At 42.9% G+C, this 24,494-nt stretch overlaps 1 protein-coding gene across 1 annotated transcript in view; it reads left to right on the top strand.

Annotated features, from left to right (window-relative positions):
- The first annotated feature begins 742 nt into the window (after positions 1-742).
- Positions 743-24,494, top strand: part of TMCC3 (transmembrane and coiled-coil domain family 3) — a 305,754-nt gene continuing 282,002 nt past the window's right edge. The window contains exon 1 of the mRNA XM_055357420.1: positions 743-901. Coding sequence (XP_055213395.1) covers positions 893-901 — 9 coding nt within the window. The 5' untranslated portion in view covers positions 743-892. The remainder of the gene's footprint in view (positions 902-24,494) is intronic.

Below are 24,494 nucleotides of genomic sequence, written 5' to 3'. Positions count from 1 at the left end.
CAGAATCTAAAGAATGGTAAAGGGCCGGCGCACTGGCTCACACCTCTCATCCCAGCACTTTGGGAGGCCGAGGCTGGAGGATCGCTTGAGGCCAGGAGTTCGAGACCAGCCTGGGCAAAATGGCGAGACACCAGTCTCTACAAAAGAATAAAAATACAAAAATTAGCCGGGCGTAGTGGAGCACTCGCCTGTGGTCCCAGCTACTGGGGAGGCTGAGGCGGGAGGATCGCTTGAGCCTGGGAGAATCGCAAGGCTGCAGTGAGCCGAAATCGCGCCCCTGCGCTCAGCCTGGGGGACAGAGCGAGACCCTGTCTGAAAAATTAAAAAGAAAACGAAGAGTAGGAACGGACATTAGCGGGCCACCTTCCCATCCCATGGGGAGAATTTTAAGGTGGTACTTTTAAGGGGGGTGAGAATTGCCATCTGCGCTCTCCGCCAATCCACTCTTGCTCCGCAAACTTGGGGTCCCTGTAGGGTGGGACCAGCTTTCACCCCAAAGCTTCTCCAGCTCAGTTCTGGGGACCGCGGGGCAGGCATCGGAGACTCGCTCCGCTCCTGGTGGGGCCGGAACTCGAGGAAGAGGAGAGGGGCGAAGCGGCCCGAGGAGGCGGGGACGCTGCGACGGCGGCAGAAAGGCCCCGGGGCCCGGGAGCTCCGCGAGCTCAGTGCGCCCCTGGCCGGCTCCGCGGCTCCGCGCCTCCGCCGCAGCCCGGGAGAGCCCCGGGGACCCCGCGGCCAGCGCTCCCCCGCCCCGCCCCCGCCGGCTTGGCGGCCGCGGCGCAGGCGTGTGCAGGAGAGGGCAGCGCGGAGCTCCCGGCCGGCCGAGCGTCGCCGCCCGCCCAGCCCTTCTCGCGCCCAAGTCGCCGAGCCCCGCCCGGACGGCCCAGACACCATGCGGAGGGTGAGTGCGCCGTCGCCCCGGGGTGCGGGGGCGGGGGCGTGCGCCGGGGTCCTCCCAGCGGGAATAGTGAGGGTGCGGCGGGGACGGACCTCGGCGGGGAGCGCGGTCGCCCCCGGGGGACTGAGGAGGGGAAGGGGCGCCGCGGGGACCCCGGGCCCGCACTCTTCGGGGCTGCGCTGGCACGTCGGAGCCCTGGGCCCGCGCTTGCGAGGTGGGCTGCGCCAGGCACTCCGCCCCACGCCTGCTGGCGAGCCCCTTCTCCGGCTCCCCTGACGCCCGCCTGGCTGCCAGAATTCTGCCCAAAGCCCCGGTCCTTCTTTGGGAACCCGGGCAGGTCTGCTGGGCGTCGGTGGGGCTCCCTTGGCGCACACCCCAGAGAAGGAGCCAGCCCCAGGTCCGGGCCAGGTGGGCGACAGGTCGAGGCCGGGGCTGGGGTTGGGGAGAGGAAGGATGCCTGCACTCCGGCATTTGGAAGGCGCGAGTCTCCTCCAGGCACGGCCCGCCGACGGCGCGCAGCTCCTGGCCTGGGGCGCCCTCGGGGGCTGCGGCTGCTGCTTTACCGGCAGATGCCAGGGAGCCCGCGCTCACCCCCACCCTCCAGCCAAGGCTGCCTGTGGAAAAACGAAAAATAAACAGGCTCAGCTGCAGTGGCTCTTCCACCTCCAGGGACAGCTTGGGGGACTGGTGCTGCTTGTTGTTAGCCCCGGAGAGAGCGCAGGCCCTAGTGCAGCTCGTTCTTACTTGTCTGGGGAAGTTAATTGACACGAAGATGCCGGCGACTTTGTAAGTTACCAGACCCGGTATGCCGTTTGTATTTTAACTTTGGAAATGGAAGGTGCTTTAATCAAATACAGGATCTCAGCATTAATATGTGTGGAAAAGCAGTAGAGGAAACTTAAGGAAATCCTATTAGGTACCCTCCACATTGTCCCAGAACTCCTAAGGCCACCCTGAAGACAGTTTACGCGCCAAGGAAGGGGTGGAGGGGTATTTTCTGAAGAGACAAGGCTGAGAAGAAATGGAAGAAAACCAAACCAAACCAAAACAAAAAAAAAAAAAAAAAAAAAGAAGAAGAAGAAAACAAAAACGGAATAAGACTCTCCCACCAGAGTCCATGCATTTCTCTAGGTTGGAACTTGAGGTTGGCTTGTTGTACGTAGGCGCCTATTGCTTTGGTCATCTGAGTGGCCCTTTCAGAGATTTCCGCCTCTCAGCGGCTGGGCTGCTTCCAAGGGAACTCGGGCCTCTTTTTGCTGGTGGTACCAGAATTAAGTGTTCTGTGTGTGTGTGTGTGTTGAAGGGGTGTCTTTGGAGGGAGTATAGAGCAAATGTGAATTGGCCCCAGCTGCCCCTGGAAAGTCTCTCAATGAGCTGACACGGAAATTTACCTGGCTTATACTTTTGGAGCTAGTCCAGACCTGCTCAGGTGTTTCTGGGGAGAACAGGATTCCAGCCAGGCTGGCCAGCTAGTTTGGCATGCAGCAGAAATGGAAACTGGCCGTGGTGAGGTTACTTGTTTGAACTCCAAATTCAGGGGTCAGCAACCTCCTTTTACCCTCAGTGCCTCAGGGTAGTTAAAGAAAAGAGCCTGGATGGGATCCGTAGAAATGCGTGTTAGAGGGAGAATCACGATTTGGAGATGGAGGGCATTGACCAGAGTATCTTAACATGTGATCTGCCTACTACCTGCCTTAGGATGAAAGAGATGGATGCTTGCTGCAAATGCAGATTCCTAGGCTTTGTTTCAAACCTAATGAGTTAGAATCTCTGAAACTGGAGCTTGGCAATCTGCATTTTAAATACTCAGCCCCCACCTCCATAAGACGTGTATTAAGCACCTACTATGTGCAGGCGCTGTTCTGAGCTCTAGGAATACTGTGAGGAACATGACATACAAAAGCCTTGTTCTCTTGGAGGCCGCATTCAAACTGAGAAATCAGATAATAAAGTAGTAAACAAATGTACAAATAATGTAGTTTCAGATAGTGATGAGTGCTATGAAGAAAATAGAGCAGGATTTGTGCCCAGGTTTGCTGGACTCCAAAGCCCTGGCTCTTGACATTACACTCTGTTGCCTACAAACTTTTTGTTTCTGCCCCAGACCCTGTCTGGTTCTGGAGAAGCATATAATTTGGCAGTTTGGCAGATGCATGTGGCAGCCCTTCAACTGTGGCAGATCAGTAACTGCAGAGAGAGAGTGTGCAGACACACTATTAGAATCAAAAGTAATTACTTTCATTTGGTGTCCTTGAATGAAAGAGAAGGTGTGTAGGGAATGTACAGAGTAGGAGCATGGAAGATGCCCAGTATTTGGGTTGCTCTGAAGAGAGAAGCTGTGGTCTGAATGTTTGTTGTCCCTGCAGTTCATATGTTGAAATCCTAACCCTCAAGGTGATGGTATTAAGAGGTGGGTCTTTGGGAGGTGATCAGGTTACAAGGGCGGAACCTTATAAAGGAGGCCTCAGAGAGCTTCCTTGTCCCTTCCATGATGTGAGAAGACACTATCTCTGAACCAGAACTTGGGCCCTCACCAGACGCTGAATCTGCTGGGGCCGTGATCTTGGACTTTCCAGCCTCCTGAACTGTGAGAAATGCATTTTTGTTGTTCATAAGTCACCCAGTCTATGGGATTTGATTGTAGCAGCCCAAATGGACTCTGACAAAAGGCTAATGTTGTGCATACCGTGCTGTCCAGGGCTTTGAACACCAGAGAACCCCATGGTTGGGTCTTCTTTCACCTCTTCACATGGCTCCTTCCTATTTCCTTCGTTATTTTTGAATCCAAAATGAACTCTTTCCATGCAAGCCAGGAGTTACAGAGGATTGATTGCTTTAAAAAATTATTTGTGTTAGAAAAAGTTAGAAAGCAGTTGTGGGAGAATAATTATAATGGTAGCTACTTTTTTTTTTTTTTTTTTTTGAGGCAGGGTTTTGCTCTGTCACCCAGGTGGCAGTACGGTGGCACCATCACGGCTCACTGCAGCCTCTACTTCCTGGGCTTAAGCAATCCTCCTGCCTCATGTTTTAATTTTCTGTAGAGACGAGATCTCACTATGTTGTCCAGGCTGGTAGCTACTATTTATTGATTATTTTCTTTGTGCCACGCATCTACTGGCTTCCTTGATTTTCATAACAACCTTTTAAGTTAAAAATTAATAGGTGATACATTTACATAGTATAAAATTTAAAAGCTATCAAAAGCTTACAATGAAAATAAGCCTTCCTGTTCTGTTGCCCAGACAGCTAGTTCCCTTTCCTAGAAGCAATTGCTGTTAACTCATCTCTTCTGTCCCTCTAGAAATAATCTATGTATATATAAGCAGTTATATATTCATGCTTTTCATTTTTAAAAGCACAAGTGGTAGCATATAAGTATACTCTTCTTCACCACGCATTTTTCTCTCATACAAGATTGGTATTTATAGATTTGTGAAGTTCTCTCTTTGTATATATATATATATATTTTTTTTTTTTTTTTTTTTTTTGAGACAGAGTCTTGCTCTGTTTCCCAGGCTGAAGTGCAGTGGCACAATCCTACCTCACTGCAGCCCCAACTTTCTGTGCTCAAGTGATCCTTCCACCTCTGCCTGTGGAGTAGCTGGTACTACAGGCACGTGCCATCACACCCGGCTAATTTTTTTTATTTGTAGAGATGGGGTCTCACTCTGTTGCCCAGATTGGTCTTGAACTCTCCTTAGCTCAAGGAATCCTCCCATATCGGCCTCTCCAAGTGCTAGGATTACAGATGTGGTGCCACTGCACCCAGCCCCAAGTTCTCTTTATAGCTGTAAATGTGAATATACAGGCATAACTCGAAGATGTTGCAGGTTTGATTCCAGACCATCCCAATAAAGTGAATATCTAAATAAAGTGAATCAAACAATTTTTTAGTTTCATAGTGCATATAAAAGTTATGTTCATACTACACTGTAGTCTATTAAGTATGCAATTGCATTGTTTAAAAAAGCACACTGTATATATTTTATTTTATTTTATTTTGAGGTGGATTTTCGCTCTTATTGCCCAGGCTGGAGTGCAATGGCGCAATCTCGGCTCACTGCAATCTCCGCCTCCTGGGTTCAAGCAATTCTCCTGCCTCACCCTCCTGAGTAGCTAGGATTACAGGCATGCACCACCACACCCGGCTAATTTTGTATTTTCAGTAGAGATGGGGTTTCTCCACGTTGGTCAGGCTGGTCTCGAACTCCTAACCTCAGGCGATCCGCCTGCCTCGGCCTCCCAAAGTGCTGGGATTACAGGTGTGAGCCACCGCGCCCTGCGGCACACTGTATATATTTTAAATAAAAATACTTTATTGCTAAAAAATGCCAACAATTGTCTGAGCTTTCAGTGAGTCATAATCTTTTTGCCGGTGGAGGGTCTTGCCTCAGTGTTGAAGGCTACTGACTGACTAGAGTGGGGTGGTTGCTGAAGGTTGGGGTGGCTGTGGCAATTTCTTAAAACAAAATGAAGTTTGCTGCAGTGATTGACTCTTCTTTTCATGAAAGATTTCTCTGTAGCATGTGATGTTGTTTGATAGCATTTTCCCTATAGTAGAACTTCTTTCAAAATTGGAGTCAATCCTCTCAAATCCTGCCTGTTATGAACTAAAGTTATGTAAAATTCTGATTCTTTGTTGTTATTTCAACAATGTCACAGCATCTTCACCAGGAGTAGTTTCATCTCAAGAACCACTTCTTTGCTCATTCATAAGAAACCTCATCCATTCAAATTTTATGAGATTGCAGCAATTCAGTCGCACCTTCAGGCTCCACTTCTAATTCTGGTTCTCTTGCTGTTTTCAGTGCAGTTCCTTCCTCCACTGAAGTCTTGAACTTCTCAAAGTCGTTCATAAGAGTTGGACTCATCTTCCAGACTCCTGTTAATGTTGATATTGTAAATGTTCATATTAAGAATGTTGTTAATGGCATGTAAAAATGGTGAATCCATTCCAGAAGGTTTTCAATTTATTTTGCCATCGGGGGCTCACTATGGCAGCTATAACATTACAAAATGTATTCTTAAGTAATAAGACTTGAAAGTTGAAATTGCTTCTTGACCTGTGGCCTGAAGAATGGATGTTGTATTAGCAGGCACAAAAACAACATCAATCTCCTTGGATATTTCCATCAGAGATATTGGGTGACTAAGTGCACTGTCAATGTGCATTAATATTTGAAAGGAATCTTTTTATTTTTTTTCTGAGCAGTAGGTCTCAACGTGGGCTTAAAATATTCAGTAAGCCATGATGTAAACAGACGTGCTATCATCCAGGCTTTGTGGCTCCATTTATAGAACACAGGCAAAGTCAATTTGGCATAATTCTTATGAGCCCAAGGATTTTCAGAATGGTAAAGGAGCATTGGCTTCAACTTAATGTCACCAGCTCCATTAGTCCCTGACAGGAGAGTCAGCCTGTCTTTTGAAGCCATGAAGCCAGGCACTGACTTCTCATCTCTAGCTATGTAAGTCCTGGTTGACATCTTCCAATATAAGGCTGTTTGGTCTGCACTGAAAATCTGTTATTCAGTGTAGTCACCTTCGTGATTGATCTTAGCTACATCTTCTGGATAACTTGCTACAGCTTCTCTATCAGCAGTTGTTGCTTCACCCTGCACTTTTATGTTACAGAGACGGCTTCGTTCCTTAAATCTCATGAACCAACCTATGCCAGCTTCAAACTTTTCTTCTGCAGCTTCCTCTCTTCTTTCAGCCTTCACAGAATTAAAGAGAGTTAGCACCTTGCCCTGGATTAGGTTTTGGCTTAAGGGAATTATGGCTGGTTTGATCTTCTATCTAGACTGCTAAAACTTTCTCCCCTTCAGCAATAAGGCTGTTTTGCTTTCTTATTATTCATGTGTTCACTGGAGTAGCACTTTTAATTTCCTTCAAGAACTTTTCCTTTGCGTTTACTACTTGGCTGACCATTCACTGCAACAGGCCTGGCTTTTGGCCTATCTCAGCTTTCAATATGCCTTCCTCACTAAGTTTAATCATTGCTAGCTTTTGATTTAAAGTGAGAGGTGGACAACTCTTCCATTTACTTTAATACTTAGAGGCCATCGTAAGGTTATTAATTGGCCTAATTTCAATATTGTTGTGTCTCAGAATAGAGAGGCCCAAGGAAAGAGAGAGAGAAGAAGGGTTGGTGGATAGAGCTGTCAGGATATGCACAACATTTATATAGTAAGTTTACCATTTCATGTGAGTATGGTTCATGGTGCCCCGAAACAATTACAGTAGTATCATTAAAGACCAGTGGTCACAAATCACCATAACAGATATAGTAATAATAAAAAAGTTTGAAATATTGGGAGAATTACCAAAATTGTCCCAAAAACATGAAATGAGCATATACTGTTGGAAAATGGTGCAGATAGACTTGCTGGACACAGGGTTGCCACAAGCCTTCAATTAGTAAAAGAGACAATTTCTGTGAAGTTCAATAAAGGGAAGTACAGTAAAAGGAGGTATGCCTGCACTAGAATTTTTTTTCTGGTATTTTGCTGTTATCAACAATGATGCAGTGAATAATCTTATATGTTCATGATTTTGCATGTGTGCAAGCATATTTGTATGATAAATAGCAGTGGAATTTCTGGGTCAAGTGATGTGGATACTTGTATTTTTAGTAGGTAAAGCAACGTAGTGTAGGAGTTAGGAGCACAGACCTGTAGACAGATTGCTTGGAGTTGAGTCTTGGCTCTGCCATTTATATGTCGTACAAGTCACTTAACTCCTCTTTGCCTCAGTTGCTTTATTTGCAAAATAGGGATAATAATGGTAGCTACCTAATAGGATTGTTATGAGGATTCTATCGGTTTATGTTGTACAACAAATCACCCCCAATCATCATGGCTTAAAAAAATAACCGTTTTACTTGGCTCACAAATCTGTGGGTTGGTTGAGTGGCTCTTCTGGTTCTGCTTCTGTGGTCAGCTTGTGGGTCCGCTGGAGGCTGGGCAGTCTAGGATGGCCTCACTCACATGTCTGGTGCTTGACAGCTGTGTTGGTCATTGGGGACTCATTTGGGACAGCATGCAATCTCTCATGCTCCAGTAGCCTAGCTACTTCACATGGTGGTCTCAGGGTTTCATAGAGTAGCCCAGGAGGGCGGAGCTCAAGCACTTTTCAAGCCTCTGCTTGTGTCACATTTGCTGCTGTTCCATTGACCAAAGCAAGAGTCAAGCTCAGAATCTGTGTAGGAGGAGACTCTCCAAGGTCAGGGATGCAGGGATACAGTGAAGGGAATCATTGCCACCATTTTTACAACGTGCCTCAAGAATCAAATACTATTTGTAAAGTGCCTGGTGTAGTGCCTGGCACATTTTAAGTGCTATATAAGTTTGTCAAGTTTGAAAAAAGAGCAGTATTACCAGACTGCATCCATAGAGACTGAACCAGTTTACACGTCTACCAGCGTGAGTGCCTGTCTCCCAGTTTCTTGGAAACTGTATCAAAGTGGTTTATCCATGGAGAGGCAGATGTTCTTATCCCCATTTTACAGATGAAAGAAATGATCCTTGGAGAGGTTAAGTCATTTTTCTGGTAGTACAGAACCAAACTAGGATTTGAATCCTTTGTCTTTCTGACTCTAGAGCACCTCTGCTAGTCTTGCCACTCTAGACACAGGTGAGATTCCGGTGTCCCTAATGATCCCATCCACTGTTCTCCTGCTTACCCTTTGTACTTCATGTCCATCATTTCTATTTCACATTTGGATCTTGCTGGGTTGAAAAGGATCTGTCAAACTTTTGAATTCTTTAACAGTGATTTTGATTTCAACTTGGCCTACTGAAATCAAAGCCAAGTGTCTGCAGAGATAGCGGGCTCTTTTATGACTGTGAAGGGATGATAAAGGGAAACCTGTCATTTTACCTCTTATAAATGGAAAAAACAGATGAGTCTGGCCTTCTCTTGTTTATCCATTCTTTCTTTTCATTCCTCACATCCTTTTGCTTCACTTCACAACACAGGAATTCCTTTCCCTAAAGGGGAAAGTGTGATGATGGGAGACAGTGTTTCTTGGTGGTTCAGAATGGGATCTCTGGAGACAAACTGTTTGGGTTTAAGTCCAGCACGGCTATTTACTGGCTATGTGGCTTAGACGGGTTAACCTGCACTGAAAGGTTTTCCTGAGGTCTGTGATAGTTTGTGGAAAGTGCTCCATTCTCATCATTACACAGCAGATTACTTTTGCTGTCTTCTCTGTTCTGTTTCACATCCCTTCTCCTCCACATGTATTCCTATGCCCCAGCTGTGTTTAATAATAAGGATAGCTAATATTTACTCAGCCCTTACTCTAAGCGCCTTTCATGTAATTAACTCATCTAATCCTCGCAACAAACCTATGAAATAGGTGCTGTTTTATTCCCATTTTCAAGTGAGGAAGCTAGATGCTGAATGCTAAGTAATTTTCCCAACATACCATGGCCAATAAATGATGTAGCAGGGATTTTAAATGAGGCATTCTGGCGCCAGAGTCTGTGCTCTTATATTTATGCAAAAAAAAAAAAAAAAAAAAAAAAGATGGGATGGAAGATTGGGAGTTTAAAATTGAGAGCTTCTGCTCTAGATAAACTGCTGGTAAACTTACACACAGCCTCTGTCCCTGGCAGTGGCTGAGTACACCCAGCTGTGATTTCGGCTGAAAATCCCAGCATACACACAAAATAGGAACTTTAAATTCTTTTGCCAAAAGCCTTTCTACTTTAATAATTTTAATTCTGACAAGATTTTGGGCATCGTGCCTCCCTTGTAACTGAGGTGAGACACTGTGGAAAAATACGTGGGGCTTAAAAAAAAGATTCAAAAATCAAGCTGGTTAGTTTCGAGGCTTGCCACCTCTTGCTTCTTTTGATCAACTGCTCTGGTGGTAGAGACAGCATTCACCAAAGCATCAGGAGAATAAAATATGAATACTGCAGATAATATGTAACTTTCTGAGTTTAGAATTGTGCATATCTTCAAGCTGAAGGAAAGAACTGAAGCTGTTTTATAGGTGTTGGCATGTAGACTAAATGTAATGTGGTGACACTCCTCAAACACATATTTTAACATTGACTTCCTTCTGTGTGCTAGGAATCCACTGTGGGTAAGCAAGCTCTGCATGGCTCTGATCTTGCAGGCTTTGCAGGCTCTGAGAAGACAGTTAAGCAGTACCATGAATTGTGGCGTATATGGTTGCAAAGGAAGGATCAATTACTGGGGGACTGTAGTGGGTGTTCCTAACCTAGTCTGAGGGATTCATAAAAGCCTTCCAGTATGATTGTAGCTGAGGGCTTGTCATCTATGGCTTTTATTATGTTGAGGGTATGTGCCTTCTGTGCCTAATTTGTTGAGAGTTTTTGTCATAAAGAGAGGTTGAATTTCATGAAATGCTTTTTCTGTATCTGTTGAGATAATCGTGGTTTTTGTCCTTTATTCTATTGATGTATTTATTGATTTGTGTGTGTTGAACCATCCTTGCATCCCTGAGATAAATCCCTTTGACGTGTTGTTGGATTCAGCTTGCTAGTATTTTGTTGAGAAATTTTTGTATTTATATTCATCAGAGATACTGGCCTGTAGTATTTATTTATTTATCTATTTATTTATTGAGACAGAGTTTCTCTCTTGTTGCCCAGGCTGGAGTGCAATGGCCTAATCTCTGCTCACTCCAACATCTGCTTCCCGGGTTCAAGCAATTCTCCTGCCCCAGCCTCATGAGTAGCTGGGATTACAGGTGCCTGCCACCACGCCCGGCTAATTTTTTGTATTTTTAGTAGAGATGGGGTTTTACCATGTTGGCCAGGCTGGTCTCGAACTCCTGACATCAGGTGATCCACCTGTCTTGGCCTCCCAAAGTGCTGGGATTACAGGCATGAGCCACCATGCCCGACCTGTAGTTCCATTTTTTTTTTTTTTTTTTTTTTGCTGGGTCCTTGTCTGGTTGTGGTATCAGGATAATGCTGGTCTCATGGAATGAATTAGGAAGAATTTTCTCCTCTTTAATTTTTTGGAATACTTTGAGAAGAATTCGTGTTGTTCTTCTTTATAAGTCTTGTAGGTTTCCACAAGACAGTCATCTGGTCCTGGGTTTCTCTTTTTTTGGGAGATTTTTTATTACTGATTCAGTTTCATTAATCATTATTGGTCTGTAAGGTTTTCTGTTCCTTTTTGGTTCAGTCTTGGTAGGTTGTATGTTCAGGAATTTCATTTCCTCTGTTATTCAGACCAAAATCTTGAAGAACGAATCCTCAGAAAGCCCATCAACTGCTACTCAAATGGCAACAAGCCTGCAAGCACAAGGTTTAGTGAGAGTAGAATTGCTGCTAACAGTGAATGTGGAGGATTCTGATCTCAAATTGTAGATGGTTCTGTGAGGCTTTTTGAAGTCTGGCCCATATCTAGGCCTTTAAACCTTAGTAATAGGGCAGGGGATCATCTAAATTTAGGTCTACTTATTTTCCATGCGTTCGAACATTTTGTTGTTGTTGTTGTTAGACTAGACTTGCTTCAAAATTGACTTGAACTGTAGTGCAGTTCTTGGCATGTTTTATTAGTAATAATAAAAAATCACTTAATGATCGCTATGTGCAAGGCATTGTGCTAATATATACACACATTTTGCATATACATATGTATATTTCACTGACTCTTCAAAACCGTCTTTTTCCTTTTTGCAGTAAGCAACATTTATTCATTCATTTATCTCACATTCTTGGGCTGAGTTATGGACTAGGGCTGCCAAAATACATGGCCCCTGAGCCGTAAGAACTTAGTTTACTGAGGATCAGACTTTTAAACAAATAGTTACCATGCAGTGTGATGACTGCATTAGCAAAAACATATCTAAAATACAGCCTAGAAAAAAAGGTAATTAACTTTTCCAGACAGGAGAGAGGTGTTGTGGTGTCAGGGGAATTTAATTTTAAACAGGACATGGTATCTGAACACATTCTTTGTAAGTCCCATCTTTTTTCCTCAAGCATGATCTGGCTACTGTGACCTTCTCCTGGTCTCTTCTGCTCAAACAGCACGTTTTCCTTTATCTTACAATTGCACTCTTTATTCTGCAGACAGTCCTCTCTTGCTTTATTCACTGATAGTTTATTGTTCATGGCTGCCTCTTTTTATTTTTACTTTTAATCATGTTATTAATTTTTATTTTTTGTAGAGTTGGGGGTCTTCTTTTGTTGCCCAGGCTGGTCTGGAACTCCTGGCCTCTAGTGATCTTCCTGCCTCAGCTTCTTAAAGGGCTGAGATTACAGGTGTGAGCCACCACACCCGGCCTTCTTTTAAGTACAAGTAAAATTTTTTTTTTCTTTAGAGATGGGGCCTTGCTATGTTACTCAGGCTGGTCTCGAGCAGTTTTTCAAATTAAAATTTTAATAACTTTCTTGAGGAATGATTTATATATTGTAAAACTAACCTGTTTTAAATGTATAATTCAGTGGTTTTTAAAGTAAATTTACTGAGTCAAAAACCACCACTTGAAGTAGTGGCATTAATCTCATTTTCTCAGGTGGAGAGTGGGGCTCAGAGAAATGACATTTTGGATCCATACACATCCAGCTAGTCCCTCGCAGAGCTGGAATTCAAATGAGTGTAATGGCTCATTAAAGCATACTTAAGTTTGCAAGAGGGAAATAAGCCCATGAAGTTTTTGAGTAGAAGGGGGCCTTTATTACCTTGGAATCTAAGGACTAGTTATATCATGAAACTAGAAAGTGTCATTCACAGAGGGTTTAGGTAAAAACACTGGCAAAGAGGACTGAATTATGTGTAGTTTGAAAGATGAGTGAAAATACTCTAACAGTTGACCCAACAATCCATGTGTGTAGCAAAGCCACAAATTAAAATGTTTACTTGCAATGTTAATAATGAACCGCTTTGGTTCCTTTGATTCTAAACCATTATGCTTATTATTTAGCTTTCCAGGGTACTTACAAATGTTAATTTCCTGATAGAGAATATTTTCTTATTCTCACCCCCAAGCAAGCTGTGACATGGAATAGTCCAACAGGCAATTCGTAAGAGCAAGGCTCTCCCTCTCTTTCCCATCCAAATTATGGGGTTTGAAATGTTCTGACAATTGAATTAGTTGACTGGTACAACAGTAGCGAATGCTTTGTAATTTGTGTTGCCTTCAGAGATGGCAAAAATTAGGCTGCTGCTAATAGACCAGAACTGTCTGGACTCTGACAAGCTTCCCTCCTGCCTTCAGCGGAAGGGAGGACAGTGGCTCCTGCTATTCAACTCTGAATTATGTTTTACATGCCACAGTTCTGATTTTTTTTTTTTTTTGAGACAGAGTCTCGCTCTGTCACCCAGGCTGGAGTGCAGTGGCATGGTCTCGGCTCACTGCGATCTCTGCCTCGCAGGTTCAAGCGATTCTCCTGCTTCAGCCTCCTGAGTAGCTGGGATTATAGGTGCACACCACCAAGCCCAGCTAATTTGTATATTTTTAGTAGAGACAGGGTTTCACCACGTTGGTCAGGCTGGTCTTGAACTCCTGACCTCGTGATTTACTCACCTCAGCCTCCCAAAGTGCTGGGATTACAGGTGTGAGCCACTGCGCCCGGCCCGTAGTTCTGATTTTTGAATATCAATGCTGTGAAAATGACAGCAGTGCTCGAGATAGTTGCTGACAGGGTAAAGCTACCTATTCCCTTTGCTAAAAGGAAGGCTCAGACGCAGCCTGTGCAGAGGGCTGTGCTGGGTTAGTATGCTGGGCTCCTCTCTTTATGCATTCATCATTCCAATAATGGAGTTGAATGTGCAGAAGGCCTTCCCCGCCCCTGTTTTTGGGCTAAGAAGCCACAGGAATAGTCTCAATTCAATACTGGGACACTCAGGCAGGGATAACTAGATTGTGTTATACTTTACAGGTCAATATCAAAGGAAATGTATTTCAGATGATTCTAAGTTCAGTATTTTATTTCATATTCAGCAAACTAAGGCTAGGTCAGAGTCAGTTTTCAGGAAGCAACCTAACACCCCTCCTTTGCCCTAAAATGGGAGTTCACAAACTTTTTCTGTGAAGAGGCAGATAGGAAATATCATAGGCTTTGTGGGCCATAGGGTCTCTTATTGCAATGACTTAACTCTGCCTTAAAATGTGAAAGCAACCATAGACAACACATGAAATGAATGAATGTGGTTGTGTTCCAATAAAACTTTACTTATGGACGCTGAAATCTGGATTTCATATCATTTTCACATGTCATAAAATACTATTATTCTGATTTTTTTTCAATCATTTAAACATGTAAAAACCATCCTTAGCTTGTGGATAATACGAAAACAGGTCATGGGCTGGATTTGGCTGGTGGATTGTAATTTGCCACCCTTTGCCCTAAAGCATTAGAAATTCCTCTAGTGTATTCCAGGTATGCGTGCAATTGTTTTCCAGTATGTGAGCCATCCTTTTCTGCCAAAGCCCGTCTACATATTCAGGAGGTAATGCAGAGTGACATGGATAGAAAACCAGAAACCCAGCTGAAACCAGGACATTTCAGTATTCCGCCTTCATCACTTGCTGCCTCCTCTCTCTCTCCCTCACACACCTCTACTTGATGCTCATGGCACCCTTTCTTGATGACATGGGATCTCATTTCTATTCTTTGGGATCCTGGTAAGTTACATTAATCAGAAATATAGAATTTTGCATTAAAATTAAAATAAAGCAATTAGCATTCAGCAGAATGTTACAGAAGTAGTAAGGGCAAGGATATTGTTTCCTTTACAGAAGTGGGTTTGGAAAGATCTATTTGTTTTCTTTGTTCATTTTCAGATAATTTCTCATTACTGGTTATAAAATGAAATTAGTTGAGTATTACAAGCTGTGTGCTCTAATACAAATTTATTGAAGTTCTATTTGAATGGATTTTTTTAGTGCTTATGTGGTGTGAATAGTGGTTATTTGGGATGCAGAGGTCTCTCTGAACTATGGACAGGTGCAAGAACTGTTCAGGCACACCACAGTTATTGGTTGGTTGCATGAATAGTCTGTGAGATGAGACCCAAGATCAGGTTAGAGTTCACCTATGCTCAGAAATTTTGTGCTCAAATAATGGTGTAATGGAGGCAGCATTGCACTATGACCTCTAAACTGACGCATACAGGCTTGTGACTTATTTTTCACATCTGTGAAATAGAGATGATTGACATGCACTTGATTTGTCAGGATCAAGTGAGACAGTTTATGTTTGCCAAGTCTGAGTGTAGTCTCTCGTTCATGGTTCACAAACTGGGCTGGTTTTTAGAATCAGTTGTGGGAGTGAGTGGGGCTTTCAGGAAATACAAATTCCCAGGCTCACCCCAGACTTACAGAATCAGAATTTCTATGATAGGACCTAGAAGTCTAAATTTTTTAGACCTTGGGAAGCTCTGATATGTTCCATAAACCTCAGCAATGGATTTAAGTAAACCAAATACTTCCTTCAACCCAAGCTTGGACTTTTTCACTAAAATTTCATACCATTTGTCTTCATGAACAATAAAGGTATAGGAAGAAAGAGGGTCAGGAAGGGTACAAAGTATCTTCCCTTTATCTTCTTGGGGACATCTGTTTCAGCAAGTAGAAGTAGAGCAAGAGCTGGTGTTTCATTGTCCAACCTGGTGAATGAACTCCAATTGCGTTTTTTACCCCTTCAGCTCTCCCTCTGCAGCCCTGAGATTTATGGTGTTGTTTTCACCTTCTTCTGTGCATTGAAGCATATTTGTGAAGGAAAGTCTAGATAGTGCACATCGTAAATGTACAACAGATTGACAATATCCTTTCCAGTTTTGCTACTCAAAACTCATCATTGAAAATGTCTTTTTGAGTTATTTCTGGAAATAACACAATTGTAGTGTTGGCACATATAGATCACAAACACAAAAAGAATCTCAGTAGTTCCAAAAAGATAAACTAATTCTGAATTTCTCACATTTTCTGCATTGCTGCTAATTTACATGTGAGTAATTGTAGATTTCAAATGAATGAAAGCATCCACCTCCACACTGGAAGCCCAGATTGTTTACCGCGGTAGAATTCAGTAGTATGTACATACACACAAATGCTCTCATATAGTACTCTGCAGCTTCCTGATGTTTGAGAGCCACAGCAAAGTATTCTTCTGTTTGCAAAACTCCTACCACAAATATTAAGTATTTACTGTTTTCCAGGTACCTTGTTAGCAATTTAAATAAGGCGTAGTTCCACAGTCCTTATCTTGGAAGTTCACAGGCTAGAAGGAAGATGATCATGAAATAAATCACTGTAGAAAAAATAAGCTTTAATATTAGTCCTTTTAAAATCAAATCATCTTTCAAACTGTATTCATTATAAAAGTAGAGAATTTTTCCCATGGAAAAAATATGAGATCAGTGTATTCACTCTGATCCTTTATACTATATCCCTGTTTTTATTAATTTTAAGGAGATAATCCTTTGAAAGTAAGTAGATACCTACCAAATATGTGAGGGACTAACAGGGGAGTATCTTGTACATGTAATAATGCAGTTGGATGTGTTCATACCTGTTGTGCAGCATCCATTTCAAGCTTCAGCTATCTCTGGAAGATGACTTTGTTTTTTTTTTTGAAATGGAGTCTCGCTCTGTCACCCAGACTGGAGTGCAGTGGCATGATCTCCGCTCACTGTAGCCTCCGCTTCCCGGGTTCAAGCAGTTCTCCAGCCTCAGCCTCCCAAATAGCTGGGACTACAGGCACACACCAGCACACCTGGCTAATTTTTTTGTATTTTTAGTAGAGACGGGGTTTCACTGTGTTGGCTAGGCTGGGCTTGAACTCCTGAACTCAAGTGATCCTCCCACCTCATCCTCCCAAAGTGCTGGGATTGCAGGCGTGAGCTACCACACCCAGCCTGGAAGATGTCTTTGGATGCTGGGTCTCTACTCTGTGTCTCCAAGTCTCCAGAGATAATTTTCAGCAAATTCCTGAATACCACCACTTTCCTACTCTCTAATGTTTCTTAAACTCAATATATGAAAAATGGAACTTATTCTTACTCTCAAACCTGATCTTTTCTTTTAGGTTTCTTATATCAGGGAGGCCTGTTGCCATTTTTCCAGATGAAGAGGCTTCAAACTTTGACATCATCTCTGACTCTTCCTCCCTCTTGGCCCTATTCAGGAGCCAGATGCTATTGGGCCTTTGTCTTCCTTCCTGTCCACTGGAGCTAATTTGGTTTGGCGCGTGTTCCCACACAAATCTCATCTCGAATTGTAATCCCCAGTGGTTTTCCCCATGATGTTCTTGTGATAGTGAGTTCTCACAAGAACAGATGGTTTAAAAGTGTTTGGCAGTTCCCCACCTCTCTCCTGCTGCCATGTAAGACATGCCTTGTTTCCTCTTTGCCTTCCACCATGATTCTAAGTTTCCTGAGGCCTTCCTAGCCGTGCAGTACTGAGTCAATTAAACCTCTTTTGTTTATAAATTACCCAGTCTCAGGTAGTATCTTTATAGCAGTGTGAAAATGGACTAATACAGGCACCTTCCTGCTATTAGATCTTTGTTTCTCAAACTAGCATCCAAGGACTCTTAAAAGGCTCCATGCAATATTCTTGGGGATTTGAGTGTTCCTCATCTTAGGTTTTACATGTCCGGGATAATCTAACAATTTTTGTTTTTTGAGACGGAATCTCGCTCTATTGCCCGGGCTGGAGTGCAGTGGCGCAATCTCAGATTACTGCAACCTCTGCCTCCCAGGTTCAAGCGATTCTTGTGCCTCAGCCTCCTAAGTAGCTGGGCATATGCCACCATGACTGGCTGATTTTTTTGTATTTTTAGTAGAGACGTGGTTTCACCATGTTGTCCAGGCTGGCCTTGAACTCCTGACCTCAGGTGATCTGCCTGCCTCACCCTCCAAAAGTGCTGGGATTACAGTGTGAGTCACCACACCTGACCAACAAAATTAACAAGTATGTGTTTGGGGTCATCAAAATTTATAATTGATGAGTGATTCTGCTGCAGACTTGAACATTCACATTTGTGTTGTGTTTGTATGTTGGCTCTAAGTTGGGCAACTCCTCCTCTGGGCTCTCTTTGTGCCATGCTTTGTTCTTGTTACAATTGTGTGAGTCCAACTTTCCTAGTGAACTGTGAATTCAGAAGACAGGGACCTTGTCTGGTGTATTTCTGTGTCCCCAGAACCTAGCATTAGGTCTGGCACATAGTAGGTACTTAAGCTTGTAGCTGTTGTGCATATCATGTTTTGGAGTCTGCTTTTGCTCCCATACACATTCCCATGCATGGCTGTAGTTAATTTAATGTTTATGTAGTATTTAGTCATGTTGATAGATGACATTTGGCTTAACCATCCTTTATTTTTAGATGTTTGGATTATTTTCATTTGTTGGCTATTTTAAGTAGCATAGTTAAAAACATCTTTGAGAAAAATTATTTTCTCTCATCTAGATTGTTTTCTTGGGAATTCCTTAATGAAATCACTAGATCAGCCAGGGGCTGTGGCTCACGCTTGCAATCCTGCACTTTGGGAGGCCAAGGTGGGCAGATTACTTGAGCACAGGAGTTCAAAACCAGCCTTGGCAAAATAGTGAGACCTTGTCTCTACAAAAAAAATTTAAAAGTTAGCTAGGTATGGTGGCTTGTGTGCCTGTAGTCCCAGCTACACAGGAGGCTGAGGTAGGAGAATGGCTTGAACCCACGAGGTTGAGGCTGCAGTGAGTCACTGCACTCCAGCCTGGGCAACAGAGCAAGACCCTGTCTCAAAACAAGAAATTACTAGGTCAAGCAGTTTTATTCCTCTTGTAATATGATTGTAGGATTTAGTGTTTATGAAGAGATCAGACTGAGTCATAATGGATAAACTCTTTTTAGATATGTTTCTTTCATTGGAATCAAAGTTGAAAGAAAAAATGAAGATGCTTCTCCTTCTGCCACCTCACCAACATTGCTCACCTGGGCCATTTCCCTTCCTCTGGTTTTTCCATCTGCAGCCACAACTTCAGTGATGGAGGAAGTACATGTTACGTCAGCCAGAACCACGTTTCCAACATGCAGATCTAATCATGTTGTCAGTCAAGACACAGCGGTGGCCTTCCATTGCCCACAAGATCAAGTCCAGCCACACTGTCAGGGTGGACAGAGTCCTTCAGGGTGTGGCCTCTGTCTCCCTGTCTAGGCTTCTCTTTGGCTGCTGCCCAGATGCACTCCCTGCCCACCCAGCAGCACTATTTTCAGTTAGGAATGTATATGCTGTTCTCTCCATCTGAAAGGGACTCCTCAGCTCCTTCCTTCTGGTATCACCTCACTCACCCTTCAAGGCTCAGCTTCAAGTCCCAAGTACTGCCCTCCTCCCAGCTCTAATAAGGTAATAACCTGCCTCACCCCATTCTCTCAGAATTTTTCCATCCTTCGTTAAAGACTTTGTCACCCATATTGAAGCTCTTTGTTAGTTTTTTTCATCTTTTTATTTAGATTATGAGCTCATTAAGGACAGGAATTTTTTTTTTTTTTCTTGAGACAGAGTCTCACTCTGTTGCCTGGGCTAGAGTGCCATGGTGCGATCTCAGCTCACTGCAACCTCTGCCTCCTGGGTTCATGCCATTCTCCTGCCCCAGCCTCCTAAGTAGCTGGGATTACAGGCATGTGCCACCATGCCTGGGTAATTTTTGTATTTTTAATGGAGATGGGGTTTCACCTTATTGGCCAGGCTGGTCTCGAACTCCTGACCTCAAGTGATCCACCTGCCTCGGCCTCCCAATGTCCTGGGATTACAGGCGTGAGCCACTGTGCCCTGCCCAGGACAGGACTTTTGTCAGTCACTTTGTGACTAGCATATAGCTGGTCCTCAATAAACATTTTCTGAATGAATAGAATTGTTATTTTGGTTTACATATATATATGTAAAGTAGTTAAGGTAAGTCTACTTATTGATAAATTGAGAACCCTTTTATTGTATCTATGATAATTCTCAGTTGTTCAGAATATCAGTAAATGTATTAAACTCTTCCTTCTCCAACCATTTGACATGTGTTTTGTTGTTGTTGTTGTTGTTGTTTTCTTTTTTTTAATGGGCAGCAGTTGTAATTTTGTTTATTAACTAAACTGTAAACTCTAGACTGTAAGCGATGTGAAGAAATGTCGGTCGGGTGCCGTGGCTCATGCTTGTAATCCCTGCACTCTGGGAGGTCAAGGCAGGAGGATCACTTGAGTCCAGGAGTTTGAAACTAGCCTAGGCAACATGGCAAAACCTTGTCTCTACAAAAAATACAAAAATTAGCCGGGCGTGGTGGCATGTGCCTGTAGTCCCAGCTACTTGTGGGGCTGAGGTGGGAAGAACGCTAGAGCCTAGGAAGTCAAGGCTGCAGTGAGCCATGATCATGCCACTGCACTCCAACCCGGGCAACAGACCGAGACCCTGTCTCAAAAAAAAAAGAGAGATGTTGGGTAAACGTGGTGGCTCATGCCTATAATCCCAGCGCATTGGGAGGCCAAGGCAGAAGAATTGCTTGAGTCCAGGAGTTTGAGACCAGCCAGGGCAACATATAGAGACCCTGTCTCTACAAGAAAAATTTTAAAAATTAGCCAGACATGGTGACTCACACCTGTAGTTCCAGCTACTCGGGAGGTTGAGGTGGGAGGATCACTTGAGCCTGGGAGGTCGAGACTGCCATGAGCCATGATTGCATCGCTGCACTCTAGCCTGGGTGACAGAGAAAGACCCTGTCTCAAAAAAAAAAAAAAAAAAAAATCTAGTTCACCACCATTTCCCTAGTGCTTAGTACTGTTGGGAACCTGGTACCCATTAGGAACACAATAACTATTTGTTGAATGAGTGGAAAGGTTGAAAAAAGGCCCAAGCACGTGGCATATCACAAACCTTGACATTGGGAAAATTTATGCATACATATCTGTCCTATTTCATTCACCATTCTTCTATTCATGTGTCCGTTTAACTCGCTGTTTTTCTTGATAACCCCTGTGGCCTCTTCTATGTCCACCATTTCATGACTCTGAAGGTGTATTTGAGTCCTGTCATCTCCTGCCCATCTCTTTAGTGGGACACATCTTGGAATACAAACTTCAAGCCAGGAAGCTAATACCTTGGTGTAGTAAGCAAGATAGTCCCTCTGTCCCACAACAAAGAGGTCGGAGTCTCTAAGGCTGGCCCCTTCATTTACCTCCAATATGAAGTCCAAATCAACCTCCTGTTGTTCCTGGGAATAACTAACTAAATCACATCTGCACGGCGGAGCTGATTTATAGGGATGTGATGTTATCTGGAGCCTGCTGCCAAAACCTGCAGAAGTCATCTTGAGGGAAACATGAAGTATTGGCAGAGAGATCACATCTCCCCTTTCCTGTATTGAGTCTTCTTGGGATATGTGTTTCATTTCTTGGGATCCTGGTGAGAATTTGCATGTTTTTGACCACAGCATATTACAAGGAAAAATTCCATCTACTAATTAGTTTCTCCCTTGGATTACTAGTCCTATTAAAAAGCTTTGTAAGGGAATAAGAAACTGAGGTAGTAATTACTAGTGGGGAAGGAGTAACATAGTTTCATGAGAGGAGAATGTCCTTAACTATGTTTTGGAGCAATGGGAGACAGAAGAAGACTTAAATACAAAAGCAACCTGGGATGGCGGCAAAAGTCTTGCTATTTGGTTCATTAAAAAAGGTGTTATAGATTCTCAATGACCTACTCCCAGGCTTAGGAGTCCTATTAAAACCCTGCTGTGTGAGAGCTAAAATCTTAATTGAAAATAGAGCAGATTGAGCCAACACTGTATTTATTAAAGCTATTGTCAATGCTCACTGCTCTCAAATGGATTTTTCTTATGATGCTGGAAGAACTGTGAGAAGCTTTGCAGTCCAGAGCATCATTTAGCTTTAGCTGCAGGGCTAGCTGGAAACCATAGTGCCTAGCAGCACAGAGCAGGGGCTGGGTGTCTGAGTGGCAGGGGCTGACATAGCTGTACTAGAAGGAGGGTTGCACCCTCGTGGTAGATGGCACAAAATGAGGCTGACTCCTATGTCAGGACATATACATGAGCAGCCACAGGAGCAAATGAATGGTGCCATGCACACAGAAGAAAGCCAAATGTTGGATGAAAGAGCACCAGGGAGGGCAGAGGAAGGCCAGGGCTTGGATCTGATAAAGATGCTGTGTTTCTGTCACTCTGTATCCAAGCCCGTTGAAGTATCCTTGGCTCTTAATTTCAGGGGAAGCTAATTCTTTTTTGTTTATTTTTTTTGATTGTGGGTTTAAAAAATGGATACATGATATTTTACATACTTATGGGGTACATGTCATATTTTGTTACATGCATAGAATATGTAATGATCAAGTCAGGGTACCCGTCACCTTTAGTATTTATTATTTCTCTGTGTTGGGTGCATTTCAGGTTTTTGCTTCTAGTTATTTTGAAATACTGCAATACATGGTTTGTAACTATTATAGTCACCCTACTCTAGTTTTTTTTTTTTCTTCTTCTTCAGATGGAGTCTTGCTCTGTCACCAGGCTGCAGTGCAGTGTTGCGATCTCAGCTCACTGCAACCTCCACCTCCCAGGTTCAAGGGATTCTCCTGCCTCAGCTTCCCTAGTGACTGGGACTACAGGCACGTGCCACCATGCCCAGCTAATTTTTGTATTTTTAGTAGAGATGGGGTTTCACCACATTGGCCAGGATGGTCTCGCTCTCTTGACCTTGTGAGCCTCCCACCTTGGCCTCTCAAAGTGCTGGGATTACAGGCGTGAGCCACCGTGCCTGGCCCTACTCTGCTCTTGAGTATTGGAACTTATGCCTTCTATCTAAGTCTAGGTTTGTACCCATTAACCTCTTTTCATCCCCCTCTCCCTTCCCAGCCTCTGGTGTCTATCATTCTACTTTCTACTTCCATGACATCAACTATTTTTTAGCTCCTACATATGAGTAGTATTTGTTTTTCTGTGCCTGGCTTATTTCACTTAACATAGTGATCTCTAGTTCCATCCGTGTTGATGCAAATGACAGGATTTCATTTCTTATGGCCAAATAGTATTCCATTATGTATATATACTATATTTTCTTTACTCATTCGTCCATTGATGTACACTTAGGTTGATTCCATATCTTTGCTATTGTGAATAGTGCTGCAATAAACATGCACGTGTACCTACCCTTTGACATACTGATTTATTTTCCTTCGGATAAATACTTAGTAGTGGGATGGCTGGATCATACTATAGTTCTATTTTTAGTTTTTTTTTTTTTTTAAATCTCCAAACTTTGTTCCACAATGGATATACTAATTTGTATTCCCACCAATAGTGTGTAAGAGTTCCCTTTTTCCACATCATTGCCAGCATTTTTTTGTCTTTTTAGTAATAGCCATTTTAACTGGGGTAAGAGATCTGGTGGTTTTGATTTGCATTTCTCTGATGACTAGTGATGTTGAGCATTTTTTTTTCATATACTTCTTGGCCATTTGTACGTCCTCTTTTAAAAAATGTCTATTCATGTCCTTTGCTCACTTTTCAATGGAATTATTTATTTGTTTGTTCACTGTTGAGTTGTTTGAGTTTCTTGTATATTCTGGATATTTGTCCTTTGTTTGATGAAGAGTTGGCAAGTATTTTCTTCCATTCAACAGGTTGTCTCTTCCCTCTGCTGATTGTTTCCTTTGCTGTGCAGAAGCTTTTTAGTTTAATATAGTTCCATTTTTCTATTTTTTTTTTATTCCTGTGTTTTTGAGGTTTTAGCCCTTGCCTAGACCAATGTCCTGAAGTGTTTTTCCTATCTTTTCTTCTAGCAGTTTTATAGTTTTGGTTCTTATGTTTAAGTTTTTAATCTCTCCTGAGTTGATTTTTATATATGTTGAAAGATAGTGGTCCAGTTTCATTCTTCTGCATATGGCAATCCAATTTTCTGAACACCATTTATTGAATGGGGTGTCATTTTCCCAATGTGTGTTTTTGGAGGCTTGGTCAAAAATCAATTGGTTACAAATATGTGGATTTATTTGTGGGTTCTCTATTCTATTCCATTGGTCTCTGTGTCTGTTTTTATACCAATACCATCCGTTTTGGTTACTATAGCCTTGTAATATATTTTGAAGTCAGGTAGTGTGATGCCTCCAGCTTTGTTCAGTATTGCTATTTGGGCTCTTTTATGGTTCTATATGAGTTTTACGATTGTCTATTTCTGTGAAAAATGATGTTGGTATTTTGAGCAGTATGTTTATTTTAACAATATGAATTCTTCTGATCCTTGAGCATGGGATGTCTTTCCATTTGTTTGTGTTCTTTTTAATTTCTTTCATCAGTGTTTTGTAATTTTCCTTGTAGAGATCCTTTACCTCTGCTATAGTTTGGATATTTGACTCGCAAAACCTCATGTTGAAATTTATTTCCCATGTTGGAGATGGGGCCTCATGGCAGGTGTTTAGGTCATTGGAGCAGATCCCTTATGAATAGATTAATGTCCTTCCTGGGTGAATAGTTCTCACTTTATTAGTTCCCACAAGAGGTACTTGTTAAAAAGAGCCTGGTGCTTTCTTCCCCTCCCTCTTGCTTCCTCTCTCTCACCATATGATCTCTGCATACAACAGCTCCCGTTCTCCTTCTGCCATAAGTAGAAGCAGCCGGGAAGCCCTC

The sequence above is a fragment of the Gorilla gorilla genome, chromosome 10, assembly GCF_029281585.2.
Source record: "Gorilla gorilla gorilla isolate KB3781 chromosome 10, NHGRI_mGorGor1-v2.1_pri, whole genome shotgun sequence".
Taxonomy (NCBI): Eukaryota; Metazoa; Chordata; class Mammalia; order Primates; family Hominidae; genus Gorilla; species Gorilla gorilla.
This window is presented reverse-complemented; position numbering and strand designations above follow the sequence as displayed.